The sequence below is a fragment of the Triticum urartu genome, chromosome 7A (genome assembly GCF_056163025.1).
Source record: "Triticum urartu cultivar PI428250 chromosome 7A, HENAU_Tu73, whole genome shotgun sequence".
Taxonomy (NCBI): Eukaryota; Viridiplantae; Streptophyta; class Magnoliopsida; order Poales; family Poaceae; genus Triticum; species Triticum urartu.
The window spans coordinates 145,947,139-145,961,846 of NC_141879.1; the positions used below are offsets into that span (position 1 = coordinate 145,947,139).

The following is a 14,708-nucleotide window of genomic DNA, read 5'->3' on the forward strand; positions in this document are numbered from 1 at the left end:
GAGTGATAACTTCTCTCGGAGTGGCTGTCGGAGTCGGAGCCGGATACCCATTCACCAACATGAGCTTGTTGTCTTCGTTTTGTGTAGCTCCTTGATGATTTTTCCTTCCTTTCCGAATCCTTGCTTCTCCGTGAGTATCTTCGTTCATAAGGATCATCTCTACTCCTTCTCTCTCTTGGTGGTGATTCTTTGCTTCTTCTTTTTGGAGAATCTTCTCTTCTCTTGTAGGGAGCCGTACACTCATTGGAATAGTGTCCGGGTCTTCCACAACTATAGCAGTTTCGCTCTCGACTAGAAGATCTTTTGTCATTGTAGGACCTTGACTTGAAGCTTCTATCTTTGCTTCTACTCTTGTAGAACTTGTTGAAGTTCTTCACCATTAAGCTCAACTCTTCATTGAAGTTTTGTTTCTCACTTGATGATGTAGGGGCTTCACATGAGGCTTTGTAGGCACCACTTGATTTGTTGTGAAGTTACTCTTTATCCTTAAGTGACATCTCATGAGCAACAATTCTTCCAATCACCTCCGTTGGCTTGAGATCTTTGTAATTGGGCATCATTTGGATCAATGTGCACACGGTATCATATTTTCCATCCAAGGCTCTTAGAATCTTCTCGATGATGAATCTATCGGTCATCTCTTCACTTCCTAAGCCGGCAATCTCATTTGTGATGAGAGCAAGCCTAGAGTACATTTCAGCGACACCTTCACCATCCTTCATTTTGAACTTGTCAAGTTGACTTTGAAGCACATCCAACTTGGATACCTTGACGGAGTCGGTACCTTCGTGCATAAATCAATCAAAGTGTCCCAAATTTCCTTTGCATTCTCAAGACGGCTGATTTTGTTGAATTCTTCGGGGCACAATCCGTTGAAGAGAATATCACAAGCTTGAGCATTGTATTGCAACATCTTCAACTCATCCGCGGTAGCTTCACGGTTTGGTTCTTTCCCATCAAAGAAGTCACCTTGCAAACCAACACACACAATAGCCCAAACGGCGGGGTTATGTCCAAGAATATGCATTTTCATTTTATGCTTCCAACTAGCAAAATTAGTACCATCAAAGTAAGGACCTCTACGGTGATAATTTCCCTCGCTAGACGCCATACTCTCCTAGGTTGTGAAACCAAGGCTATGACCACCAAAAGCTATGGAGATCAAAGCAAATGGAGACCAAATCTCTGATACCACTTGTAGGATCGAAAGTATGTCTAGAGGGGGGGTGATTAGACTACTTGACCAAATAAAAACTTAACCTTTTCCCAATTTTAGTTCTTGGCAGATTTTAGCTATTGTAGGACAAGTCAAGCAATCATCACACAATTCAAGCAAGCATGCAAAGAGTATATTGGCAGCGGAAAGTAAAGCATGCAACTTGCAAGAATGTAAAGGGAAGGGTTTGGAGAATTCAAACGCAATTGGAGACACGGATGTTTTTCCCGTGGTTCGGATAGGTGGTGCTATCCTACATCCACGTTGATGGAGACTTCAACCCACGAAGGGTAACGGTTGCGCGAGTCCACGGAGGGCTCCACCCACAAAGGGTAATGGTTGCGCGAGTCCACGGAGGGCTCCACCCATGAAGGTCCACGAAGAAGCAACCACCCACGAAGGGTCCACGAAGAAGCAACCTTGTCTATCCCACCATGGCCATCGCCCACGAAGGACTTGCCTCACTAGCGGTAGATCTTCACGAAGTAGGCGATCTCCTTGCCCTTACAAACTCCTTGGTTCAACTCCACAATCTTGTCGGAGGCTCCCAAGTGACACCTAGCCAATCTAGGAGACACCACTCTCCAAGAAGTAACAAATGGTGTGTTGATGATGAACTCCTTGCTCTTGTGCTTCAAATGATAGTGTCCCCAACACTCAACTCTCTCTCATAGGATTTGGATTTTGTGGAAAGAAGATTTGAGTGGAAAGCAACTTGGGGAAGGCTAGAGATCAAGATTCATATGGTAGGAATGGAATATCTTGGTCTCAACACATGAGTAGGTGGTTCTCTCTCAGAACATATGAGTTGGAATTGTGTATGTGTTCTGATGGCTCTCTCCACGAATGAAGAGGAGGTGGAGGGGTATATATAGCCTCCACACAAAATCCAACCGTTACACACAGTTTTCCAATCTCGGTGGGACCGAATCAACAAACTCAGTCGGACCGAAAAGGTAAACCTAGTGACCGTTAGAGATTTTCGGTGGGACTGACATGCAACTCGGTAGGACCGATATGGTTAGGGTTTGGGCATAACGTAATCTCGGTGAGACCGATTACACAAACTCGGTGAGACCGAGTTTGGTAATAAGCTAACCAGAGAGTTGGTCAGGTAAACTCGGTGGGACCGATTTGCTCTTTCGGTGAGACCGAAAAGTTACAAAAAGGAAACATAGAGTTTACACTGCAATCTCGGTGGGACCGATTCGCTCTTTCGGTGAGACCGAAAAGTTACGAAAGGGAAACAGAGAGTTTGCAATCCCATCTCGGTGAGACCGAGATCCCTATCAGTAGAACCGAATTGCTAGGGTTTGGCAGTGGCTTATGACAAGTGAAACTCGGTGGCGCCGGATAGAAAGAATCGGTAGGACCGAGTTTGGCTTAGGGTTTAGGTCATATGTGGATATGGGAAAGTAGTTGAGGCTTTTGGAGCATATCACTAAGCACATGAAGCAAGAGGCTCATTAAGCAACACCTCATCCCTCCTTGATAGTATTGACTTTTCCTAAAGACTCAATGTGATCTTGGATCACTAAAATATAAAATGAAGAGTCTTGAGCTTTTGAGCTTGAGCCAATCCTTTGTCCTTAGCATTTTGAGGGTTCCACTTTCACATCCATGCCATGCCAATCATTGAGCTTTCCTGAAATAGTCATCTTGGAATAGCATTAGCTCAATGAGCTATATGTTGTTATGAATTACCAAAACCACCTAGGGATAGTTGCACTTTCAACATGCCTTGCAAGATCCTCCCAAATGAGCTGAATGCAACATTAAGTTCTCTGGCATGGAGCTCTTTGTGCTTGTTAAATATGACTTGCATCTGTGGGGGCAATTGCGATGCACGGAAACAATGGCATTAGATTGGTAGGGACAGTAGTTTGTAACATGCCAGTGAAATGAAGATGCAAAAAATATGAAAAAGGAAAAAGGAAAAAATGAGTTGCGAGAAAAAACCCACCTCTAACTCCTCGATTGTTGGCAATGCATGGAGCCACTCCTCCAAAGAGCCGCACACGTCGTCACCACTCTCCGTGTTAGATGGAGGCGGCTCATGCACATGCTCTGCGCTCCCATTGGTACCCCCTGTGCCAGCGTGAGGTGGGCTTTGAGAACCCGCATCTGCTCCCACATGTACATTTTCTTGCATGTAGGAGCTCTCAGGCACATCTGGAGTGTGTGTTGCGCCCCCAACAGCACCCCCTTGGTCGCTGATTTCCGGCAATTCCTCTGTGACATGTTCACTGGCAGCTCCTTGGTGATGATGATCTATATATGACATGAACTCAACTACTGCGTACGGTGTATTGGTCCCGAACTACATTACAAAGACGAGAACATAGTTAAGAATTGCAACAGACAAATGTCTTCTATATAAAATAAAAAAAAGCAAAGTCTTTCAGTTTCAATCACTTACTGGACGCTTCCCAAACCCATCATCCAGGGTGTCCACTGCGACAACAGCATAAAAGTCCCTTTCATGAACAAAACAAGCTCTAGGAAGCGAGTAGTTGATGGTGTGATCAACTAAGCATCCTCTTGGCACATCAAGATGGTCCATGTAAATTATCTGCAAAAAAGACACAAAAAAGAAAAGAAAACATCAGCGCCTCAAGAAAAAGATTTGTTGTTGCGGATAAAAGGAGTGGGATGTTACATGAATCAAAGGGGGTGTACCGGAAGCATTGATATACATCCACCGATGAGAAATTTCCCTCTACCCTCATTCCTCTTATCTTGGTATTTTTAACTTCTCTCATCACATCACATAGGATATGCTCATCCCACTCGAACTCATGGACCATACTCATATCTCGTAGGGTGTAAAGATAATCTAGGGGGACCATGTTTCCTGTCCCAGGAGCTAGGACCAAAGCGAGGCACGGTAATACCCATGACCTCTCGATGGTGTCATCATCATCTGCTTTTGATAAGACGGAAACTGCGGTGGCTATCGGAGCCCTATCCCCGCCGCCCAGATAAACTTCACGGAAATCAGCTTTGCCCCTCTTCCCAAACTCTATCGGTCTGCTACCATATGGTACATTGAATATCTTCTTAACCATGTCTTTTGAAAAGTGGATCTGCTTGTGGTCATTAATCCTGCAATTCACAAAAAAATCAGTAGATGTTGCGAGAATAAAGAAAACAACAGGTGTTATGCAACAGAAAAGAAATACAAAAAAGCGAAGATTACATACTTCAGCACACGATTCTTAGGGTCAATGTTCATAATAATGAAATCAAGAAGCTCTTCAGGAGGAGGGACCAAAGGAGATATAAACAGCAAATCCCGAAGCTGGACTTGCTTATTACATCTCTCTTTTCCCCTTTGATTTCATTGGCTATTTCACACAGCCGCTTTGCCGACCAACGAGTTTGGAAGATAGGCATGCTGCAAAACAAGGTTTGAAAGAACATTAGCTAATCCAACTAATTTCAGATAAACATGAGCTAAAAATTCATGGAAATGTATTGGAACAGTAGCTAAAATTTCAGAGAAAAGATATATGTAGTTTCAGAAGCAAAAACTGAGTTCCCTATGCTATAAGCTAGCAGTACAAACATTCCTGTAGTTTCACAAACATAAGCTACAGACATAACCTACTAACTAGTTTCAGAAACGTAAGTTTCTCTAAAAAATAGCTATTGTTTCTGAAATTACATATATGTTTCTCTGAAACTACAAACTGGATAACTGCATTAGCTACAGAAGATTTGAACTAAAAAGAAATTACATATATGTTCCTCTAAAAAAACAAAATGGATAACTGCATGAGTATTGGAACAGTAGCTTCAGAAAAATGAAACAAGGGGATCCTATAGAAATTGCACGCTCCAGAAATTCAGAAACACACCTATAAGTTTTCACAACTATGCGAGTTGGCTGCTTTGAGTTTCAGTCCAACGAAGGGCTGTTAATCATGCATTTTGCGAAAATGCAATGGTTTCCGCAACTAGTTGATCAGGCTCTGAATTCTGTTTTAGACGCTTTTTTGTTCTACTGTTAGTGTTAACTGAATTTAAGCTTCAAAAGGGGTGTCTGAATTCTGCAACAAGTTGGTGGCTCTGAATTCTGTTTTAGAAGTTTCAGTCCAGCTTGAAAGGGTTGTCTGAATTTAAGCTTGAGAGATGTTATAGTCAGCTGGCTTGTTGGTCAGCTACATTATTTGACTAGGTGAGAGCACGTCTGCTAATTTGTAGTAGCAATAAACTGAACTAACATTTCAGCAACCTAAAACACACATATCCAATGCAAAACCATACGTATGTTCTATAATTTTGACGCCGTTTCGTTCCTTCGGGAAAATGCATGCTCAAGCAATCAAACAGGGAACACAAAATCAATTAGTGCAAGTTGGGGCCCGACAGCGAGCAGTAATAGATCACGGCGGAAATGCATCACGCGGTGGGCGGGACGAACAGCAGCCTGGGTGGAGCCGACGAGATGGGAGCATCTTGTTCGGGGGGAGGGGGAGGGTTGCCCGATCCATACCTGTCAGCCACCGCCGAACCCGCCGTCGTCGTCGTCGCCACCGCGGAGGATCTGCGCCGCCGCTCCCGCCCAACGCCCTGCGCCACCCCACGCCGCCACCCTCCCCTCACAAATCCAGCCGCGTACCCTAGCCCTCTCAGTCGATAGAGATGGTCAGTTGATAGAGTCGATAGAAGAGATGGTCAGTTGCAAGAATAACTATACTGAAACAATGACTCTGTTTCAGAAACGCACGCGCGTCACACGGAAGCGGGGAGGTTGTCATCCGTCCGATCAACAGACGATCCGACGGACGCGGAGCCGGCGGATGCGGCGCAAGTGATCGGTCGGGTGAAGGAGAGCTTTTCCCTTTTTATAAAGAAGTACATATTTAACATTTATTATTGTACATAGCCCATGTTAGGTTTGGCTCGGTGACATGGCAAATTTTTATAGCCGAGCGTTGGCTATATTATTAATCTTGCTCTTACTTTAAAAATAATTAAAAATGAAAACCTTAGGAAAAGTCAATGAGGACGTGAAAGCTTCTCCTTGCTCATCGAAAGGCGCCGCAACCAACCAAGCTGGAATGTCGGATCTCCGCTCCCGCAAGAACAGAACAGATACGATACACACTACGCGCAGCGCGGTCGACCACCTCCCGTGCATATATAAATCCAGCACGACCAAGGTGCGCAAGACGGAAAGAGAAACGGTACCACATGGACGCACTCTTCGAGCAACTCTCTGCCGTCGCGGACATGGCTCTCCACGGCCGGGGCTTCGACCCGGCGCGGCTTGCCGGCGTCCTCGCGCTCTTCGAGGGCGAGGCGCACGCCTCGTGGGCGGCAGCCGAGACGGAGCACGAGGCGGTGGCCCGGGGCACCGAGGCGGCCGTGGAGACCGCTCAGGGCCACCTGAACGCCGTCATGGGCGCGGCCGTCGGCAAGTACCGCGGCTCGTCCGGCGAGGCCGACGCGCTGTCCGCGGCCATGGCGGCCATGGATATGGCCTTCGAGGCGACGTCCGGGACACGCCCCTCGTGAGATCGAGCGGGAAAGATCTGTGCGCGCACGCACCGCAAGATCGATCGGTACACTCCCATGAGCATGTATGTACTCCTATGTGCCTGGCTGCATGGCTGGGCTATGAGACTATGACTATGATGATGTACTATACTCGTATGGACACCAGAGCTAGTGAGCAGAGCACCTGCGTTGTTGTCCTCGTGTCCATGGCTGTGCGCATCGGCATGTGTAGTGTCATTTCCGAACGGATGCACACGGACTGGTCCGTGGCGGCTCCGTGCCGTTCGTGCACCGCCAGACCAGGTGCGACCTGCGAGTGCACGGGTCCAAGTCCAACAGATGGCGACAGTGAACCGCGAGCGGAAAAACCGCACCTTGCCAGTTTCTTTCCGGCGCAGCAGCGCGTGCTGCCACTCCGACGCCTTCCTCGGCGCCTGCCCCCGCACTCCCCTTCCGCTTCGGCTCCCAACCTCCCCCAGATTCCCAATCCCCCCCCAAACCCCGCACCAAAAATTCGAATCCCGCGCCCGCCGCCGATGCCCTCCTCCAAGCGCCCCTCGCCGCGCGCGTCCGCCGAGATGGACGACGACGCGTCCGCCGACGCCGACGCCGGCCTCCGCGCCTCCCCGCCCCGCCCCAGCAAGCGCTCCAAGTCCCGCTCCCGCTCCGGCGACCGCCGCCGCTCGCCCAACCCTAACCCTAGGCCCCGCGCCGACTACTACGGCTCGGCGCCCTCCCGCAAGAGCGAGCGCAAGCGCAAGCCCCGCTCCTTCCCGGACTCCGCCTTGCTCTCCCAGGCCATCGCGCCCGCCTCTTCCTCGGGCGGCGGCGGCGGGCTCGGCCTCGGCGGCCACGGGGCCGCCCAGAAGCTCTGGACCGACGCCGACGAGATCGCGCTGCTCAACGGCGCCATCTCCTTCCGGGCGCGCTACGGCATCGCGCCGCGGCTCCCGGACGTCGAGGGGCTCTACGAGTCCCTCAGGGACTCCCTCTCGTCGCACATCAACCAGGCCAAGGTCTACTACAAGCTCAAGCGCCTCAAGAGCAAGTTCTGCAACACGGCGCTGCCGCCCACCAGCACCCCGCACGAGCGCCGGGTGCGCGCCCTCTCTGCTGACCTCTGGGGCACCGAGGTCGCGCCTTCAGCAGAGGATCTCCCAGAAGCAGAAGAGCCCGAGGAGGAGGACGCAGATGAGGAATATACTGGCGCGGATGTGCCTGTGGCGGTGTCGGTGAGGCTGCCCTTGGTCAGCGAGCTGCTAGGTGAGTACTGGAGGAGGAACGGGCGTGCCATGTCAGGAGTGTCACTGGAGAAGGGTTTGGGGTTACTTGGTGCAGAGGAGGGCAATGTAGCCGAGACTAGATGGAGGAGGCAGCTTGATGCCGAGATGCGCACACAGTTGCGCCGACATGATTTGGCAAAGGAGGTCTTCGGCTTGCTCAGCGACACCATCAAAGGCCTAGGGCCTTAGCCCGGGGTACAAATCCCGCATTCTCCTGCCCTCTGTAAAACAGAGTGTTTTCCTTCTGCACTTTAACTTGCCTTGAACTAATTTGGTTTCATTTTCTGCTTATCATCAGTTCAATACTGGATTAAACTAGAGTGTCTTGTTCAAACTTAAAGTCGTGAATTGGCATGTTGATTGAAGTGCACACTTTTGGGATTAAACTCGAAAATAAGCATGGTTGTCTTGTTATGTAAAATTGTATTGGCGGTAGGAGTTCTCTTCCCCATTGGTTAAATAGTCATTATCTATTCTAAGATCATTACATAGGAAGTTTTGCGGATATTCTTGATAAGCTAGTTTAGCAGTTTGGATTCGTAAGCATTGAAGCCACTGGATGACATTCTGTTACTAGTATGGTGTGTTCACTATTGTGATTCAGTTGTCCTACATGATAGCTTGCATGTCTATTTTGCTATACTTGGCAAAGTAGAATTGTATTTACAATTTGGCTTCTTGCAGTCCTATCTCTAAGATCATTACATTAGGAAGTTGTGGCATATTTTCGATAAGCTAGTTTAGGAATTTGGATTCATAAACATTGAAGCCACTGGACGACATTCTGTTGAACACTAGTATGGTGTGTTCACTAGTGCGATTCAGTTGTCCTGCATGATAGCTTGCATGTCTGCTTTATACTATACTTAGCAAAGTAGAATTGTATCTGCAATTTGGTTTCTTCCAGTCCTATCTGTGGCATCACTGTAGCCAGCTTACTTTTCTGCGAGCATTAAGCTTGCATCCCTTTTCTAAAATCATGTCGCACTAGTAGGGCGTGTTTACTATTGTGATTAAGTTGTCCTACGTGATACAGCTTGCGTGTCTGCTTTACTACACATAGCAAATTAGAATTGTGTCTGCAATTTGGTTTCTTCCAGTCGTATCTGTGGCATCAAAGTATTCCACTTCCTTTTCTGCGAGCAGTAAGTGTGCACAACATCTTAAAATTCTGTTGCACTAGTGTAACTAAAGATGGGAAGGTTTTCTATAGACCTATACCGATGCTGGTCTGAGAAAGTTGTGTCCTTCTGGATTCAGCTTACTTTGGCCTAATTAGGTTATTGTCTGTTTCTTGTGACTTTACCAGTGTGTTAAATTACACCATAATAACGTGTTAGTCTAGTTAGTCTACCTGCAATGTGGAACTATACTGGCGGTTTGATTTCTTTCCCATCCAAGCTGTACCTTCCCATCCTGGTTATAAAATATCATTTCATCAGCACATTTTAGTGTAGTCTCGATGTGCTAGGTTAGGCATGGATTAATTTGAAACTGTTGGTATAAATCTACTGGAAATATGCACTTCATGTTAAAGTACTGGGATGTAGGATTTCAAAATGATGGTACACTCATGTTTTCTCTGCTTGCAAAGCAGAACTGTGTTTGTAGTGTGGTTTACCCTTAATGGCAAGTCAACAAAAATGAAGTATTTGAAGCAAGTCAAAATGGAGTTGATATGATTATGAACTATCATTTTCTCCAAGTACTGCTTTCGGTCGGATCAGCGAATGCTATTCTTTCTGCTAGCTAGACTTCCTTGCTAAGGCAAAGGTAGGATCTCTTAAAGTGTCATCATTTTGGACAGTACAAGGCACATGGCATTGCTGATTCAAACATATGTAACATATTGGACATGCATAATTGATCAATTTGCTTTACATCTGACAATTAGACCAAAATCCAAGAGTCAGTTTTCTCTTCAAACGCAATCCTGCAGCACTACTCATGCAGCACCACAGAGTAGGGATGTACAAAGTGCATGAAAGACATTCAACTGTTAAGCATCAGTTTAGTTGATTTCTGGCACAGATACAATTGTTTGGTCCTCTTGCCTAGGTTGGCAAATACTTTTCTTATCATTTGCACACATTAGTGTGACAGCTTAAGAAAATTAGGCACAGCATGAGTTCATTTTTAGCATCTCAATAGGAAAGATTGCCTGGATCCATCATGTTGTTTTAGTATCGAGCCACAAGGTTACTGTGGCTGCTTCTTTAGGCAAGGGGAGGGCTGCTTGGCCACAGGTGCCCTTGAAACATTCATGGACGCACCAAGTCATTGCTTTTCTAGTTTTCTTTTTGTACCTTGGATTTTCATCTCCATGGGTTTCTTTGGTCTCACCCAGACACGCGGTCCTAGCTTAGTTACTTGAATCCGAATGCATGGGGCATTGGCACGTAGAATGGTCATCATCTAACTCCCTTTCATGGTGGATCACCAATAACATTACCTTATTATTTTGAATGGACCAACATCACATTGTAGGATTTGCCATTCAGATAGTTGCGTCCTTCCGAGATCAGTTGCAATGCTTTAGTTTTACCTCGTGTTTGCATGCCACCTTTGTCGCGTGGACACTCTTATTTTACCTCGGGTTTGCGATGCTAAGCACTCTTATTTTGACGTGGTATTGGTATGTGGATGTAATGGGATCAGTGATGTTAGTTCCCATATGCACAAAGTGTATTACTATTTTACCTTTAAGCTCAGGTTCAACACGCATATTGTTTTTATGTGTTCCATATTTTACGTCAAGCCAACTATTAATGCCCAACATGGGGGTTGCTTTTTTTTTAACCAAATCATTTTGTTTATACAATACACAATAATCTGTGCAGTAAAGTCTATGCCTTCGGCAGTCGGAATGATTGTGTTAGTTGAAAATTGACACGTACATACTTTTTTTGGCAATGCAGATGCTTGTTGGTTGTACCATTTTTTATGAGCACCTCTTATGAAGTTCTAATGCAAGGCCCTACAAAGCCCAGTCTTGACTCATTCACCAAAGAACATAGCAACCGGAATTTAAAATACAGATAATATATTGTGATCTCACATGGCTTTGTGACCCACATGGATACCTAAATTAACCGACTTGAATAAATAAGAGGAGCCGCTAGCCAATAATAGCCACTCTAAATTCTTTAGATGTTTAGAATTGTACCATGATTTCTCCTCGCGTCCTGCACACTGTGTTGGCATGGTCTTAATCAACCCCCCCACCATTATATCGTGGCAAACACTCTAATTCCTACTTCACAGCTTGGCTGTTCTACTTGCACGTCAAAGCTCCCCCAATTATCTAGGCTTGATAACCCATTCACATGATTAAGGTGGGTGATACCTAACCAACAACAGGCCCGAGGGTCACATCAATAGGTTAGATTTGTCCGCCTAAAGTTTGGGCCTATTCGTTTGGGACTGTCCAGCTTAGGGCAACTCCAAGGCCGTGCACCAAAACGCCCCTAAATGTATAGACCGCGTGGCCCGGACACTGCCATCCAACGATGTGCACTAAACGTCCATGGACCGTTCCGGGTGTCCGAATTCCTCTAAACCAGTACCAAACCTGGGGAACGTTTGGGGGAGTCCAGATGTCTGCCTGGCTCACTTGTTAGTTGGACCACATGTCTCCCCACACCCATGTGTTGTTTTCCTCTATGTCCACATGGCTCACCCTGCTGTCTGAATATGATGCTTATTTGATGTCTATGGTTGGATGATTGGCTCCGTTACCACTGTCCGACATGTCCGGACTTGTCCGCGGACATTTGGTGTGTCTGTTTTGATGCATGCTGTTGGAGTTGTCCGTAGGTGTGAGCTCAAGTGGGTAACAACTACCCACAACTTTATTTCTATTCTATGGTATTGCTTAATACTGACTGAGTTTCATATGGGCCGGTTTGCTCCTTGGCCTCTTATCTTGAGCTTTGCTTAGCCCTAAACTCATGCTTAGGTCCTCTTGGCTTTATCAGTTATCATTGCATGTTTTGGTATTTTGGTTACGAGATCCTTTGAGAACTTGGCATGCTGAAGTAGTTTGGGGGGGGGGGGGGGGGGGGCAGTTTCTGGAATTTGACATCACCATGTTCATGTTTCCTGTCACATGCTATTGTTATTTATGGAATGAATGCATAAAAAGAAAATCAACAATCCCTGTAGAAAGCAACAGGAAATGGGGAGCTAAATTGTTCTCCAGTACTTCACTATTCATGAGGCATTATTTCAGATATTATTTCTATTAATCCGCCCACTTTCCTACTTAGCCACTTAAATTGCAGTACAAATGGAATGTCCTTTTGGCCACTTTACATCTAATAATATGATTTGTATGTGATCTGGTCATAATGCTCATTAGTCTTTTTGCACATTAATGCTCAATGAGGCATACACTTTTTCTTGTTGTACATGGTACTTAGTTTTATGAATAGTACTTTAAGTACAGTATGAACAAAAACGTGGTCGATGGCGGTTTGGCCTTTGTGTCCACATTTGGGGGGGGGGGGGGGGGGGGAGTGTGGATGAATGCATGGTGCTACAAATAATTTCCTTCTTATCTTTGTTGTGTTAATTCCCAAATTCCAGGATATACTTCTTTTCACTGAGATGACCTGTTTGGAAATTTGTGCATCCTATTTGTGATAAACAGCCCCATGTTAATTCAGCTTTAGCTCACTGGAAACGATTTCCATCTTAGCTTTTATAAATGGATCTGATTTTTCCTATTCTCAGCTGTTTCTTAAATTTGTTTGCTGTTACTATGGAGAGTGGCATTTTGGCACATGGGAGCGCATGCTCCTGGTTTTAAAATGTGTTTTATACGTATTTTGAAATGGCAAAAAACTTCGAACAAAAATTTGGCGCGTACATCTCAATATTGTACATACTCACAAAGTTGTTTCGCGAAAAACTGATAAGTTATGTGTCGCGTGTGAAAAAGACAAAATCTGGTGTTAAAAAGTGCTTTTCACAGACATCTTTTTGTCTTTTTTACAGAAGCTACAAAAAATGTTGGTTTTCTCCGAAACTTGACGTGCACACATATAATGTCGAGATTTTTGCGCCAAATTTTTGTTTGGAGTTTTTTCACACTTTGAAATGTTTTTTCCGTTGGCAGGAGTACGCGCTCCCATGTGCCAAAGCGAATTTTTGGTTACTATGTTGGTATTTTGCTTTCCCCTGTTATGGTGTTTACCAGAGTTTGTTTTATAGCCATTGTAGTAAAATGGTCTTAAAAGTGAATGTGTGCTGTTTTGTCACGGTAATTTAAAGACAACCATCTCTATCACAATTGTTACTGTAAAATCAGAGGTTTATTTCCAATGCTGGGGTGTATAACTTAATGATTTGTTACCTAGTCAAGATTCTGTGTAATTTCCTACATACACATCTGGCTATTAACTGCAGGTTATGTAGATTCAGCGTATTCTCTCTCGAAGGTGTAATGTGCTTGCTAATAAAATGCTGCTGTACTTGTTAGTACCAAACTATGCTTGACTCCCAACAATTTATGCTTATCGCCAACCTCAGTAGCGATATTCTATTCTGTCATCCCCAAGGTGGCAACGGGTATTTGAAAGCCTGTACTGATAGGACATGTTTGTTGTACTTTTCTAGTATTTCTACAGTTTTTGTTCAAGTAGAACTGCTTCTAAAGCTATTTCTTTTTTGCAGATGGCGTTGGGTGGAGTATATAGCTGGATACGCTCATAGGTACGATGTCTATTCTGTAGGCTGATCAACCATCCGGTACCTGGTTGCTGACCACAAGGCCCAAACAGGGTGTTTACGGTGTCGGTTCACGCCTAATCAAGTGGGAACCAGTTAATGCTTTTGCAAGACACCCAGGTTGGGAGACACTTATTTTGCTAATCCGCTTGCCTCATGTTCTAGATATATATGCTAAGGAATCCCGGTCCACGACAGTGACACCTTTCGTATCGATGTCTGTCTGTAAAATTGTAAATCATTTGCTAACTACTGCTACGATGGTACATGTGTTTGGGGGTGCAAGGATGTGACGTGTCGGTATTCCTGTTTGATTCCCAGCCGTCTCGACTCGTGATATTATGCACTCGCACATGATGCTTTATTCTGCCGTAGATTTGCCTGACTGAAAGTGTTCTTGTATTGGAATTGCCCTGTCAGTTCAGCTTGTGCTGCTTAAGTTTCTAGGCACAAAATGCCTTTCCCCTTCGCAGTCTTTTGTCATTGGCAATAATACTATTGCTGCCATAGGACTGAAGCGTTGTAGGATTATTCCCTTTGCTTTCCTGGCCTGTGGATCGTGGATTCTTTGTAGGCTGCTACTTCTCCAGAGTTGAATTGTGCCTGAGTGCGTACATGCGGTGCTGCTCTCCCTGGGGATTCATTTCAAAACTCAACATTTGTCGTCGGTTCCCTATTAGTGAAGCAACTAGAGTGTAACCATCACACATCAAGTTTGTTTTGGGACATGTTTTATAACTTGAAAGTTGTAGTTGGTCATGTATGCTTTACCATTCTTTAAGGCCAGTTCTTTTGAGCTATCTTCTGAAAATAAACCCAACCTAAATGATAAGTACTACACATGTGGCATGAAGCGCTCTGGCCCTGGCGTTATTTACAACTCAAGTATCCATCCAAAAAGAAAAAAAAAACTCTAGAAAGGAAGTTGCCCTGCTTGACAATTATAGTTGCCATCCTCTTGTCACTAAACTTGC

General features: G+C 45.4%; 2 protein-coding genes across 2 annotated transcripts; both read left to right on the forward strand.

The window, feature by feature from the left end:
• The first annotated feature begins 6,392 nt into the window (after positions 1-6,392).
• On the forward strand, positions 6,393-6,904 carry MEE9 (maternal effect embryo arrest 9). Its single transcript, XM_048685530.2, has one exon. The coding sequence runs from the start codon at positions 6,416-6,418 to the stop codon at positions 6,737-6,739; it is 324 nt and encodes a 107-aa protein (XP_048541487.1). The 5' UTR covers positions 6,393-6,415; the 3' UTR covers positions 6,740-6,904.
• A 95-nt stretch (positions 6,905-6,999) lies between these two features.
• On the forward strand, positions 7,000-14,048 carry LOC125520574 (uncharacterized). Its single transcript, XM_048685529.2, has 2 exons — positions 7,000-8,199; positions 13,681-14,048. Exon 1 carries the CDS (start codon positions 7,258-7,260, stop codon positions 8,191-8,193), a length of 936 nt encoding a protein of 311 aa, XP_048541486.2. The 5' UTR covers positions 7,000-7,257; the 3' UTR covers positions 8,194-8,199; positions 13,681-14,048.
• Positions 14,049-14,708: the final 660 nt, after the last annotated feature.

Coding starts and splice junctions, on each gene's coding strand:
- LOC125520574 (XM_048685529.2), top strand. CDS start 7,258: ATGCCCTCCTCCAAGCGCCCCTCGCCGCGCGCGTCCGCCGAGATGGAC.
- MEE9 (XM_048685530.2), top strand. CDS start 6,416: ATGGACGCACTCTTCGAGCAACTCTCTGCCGTCGCGGACATGGCTCTC.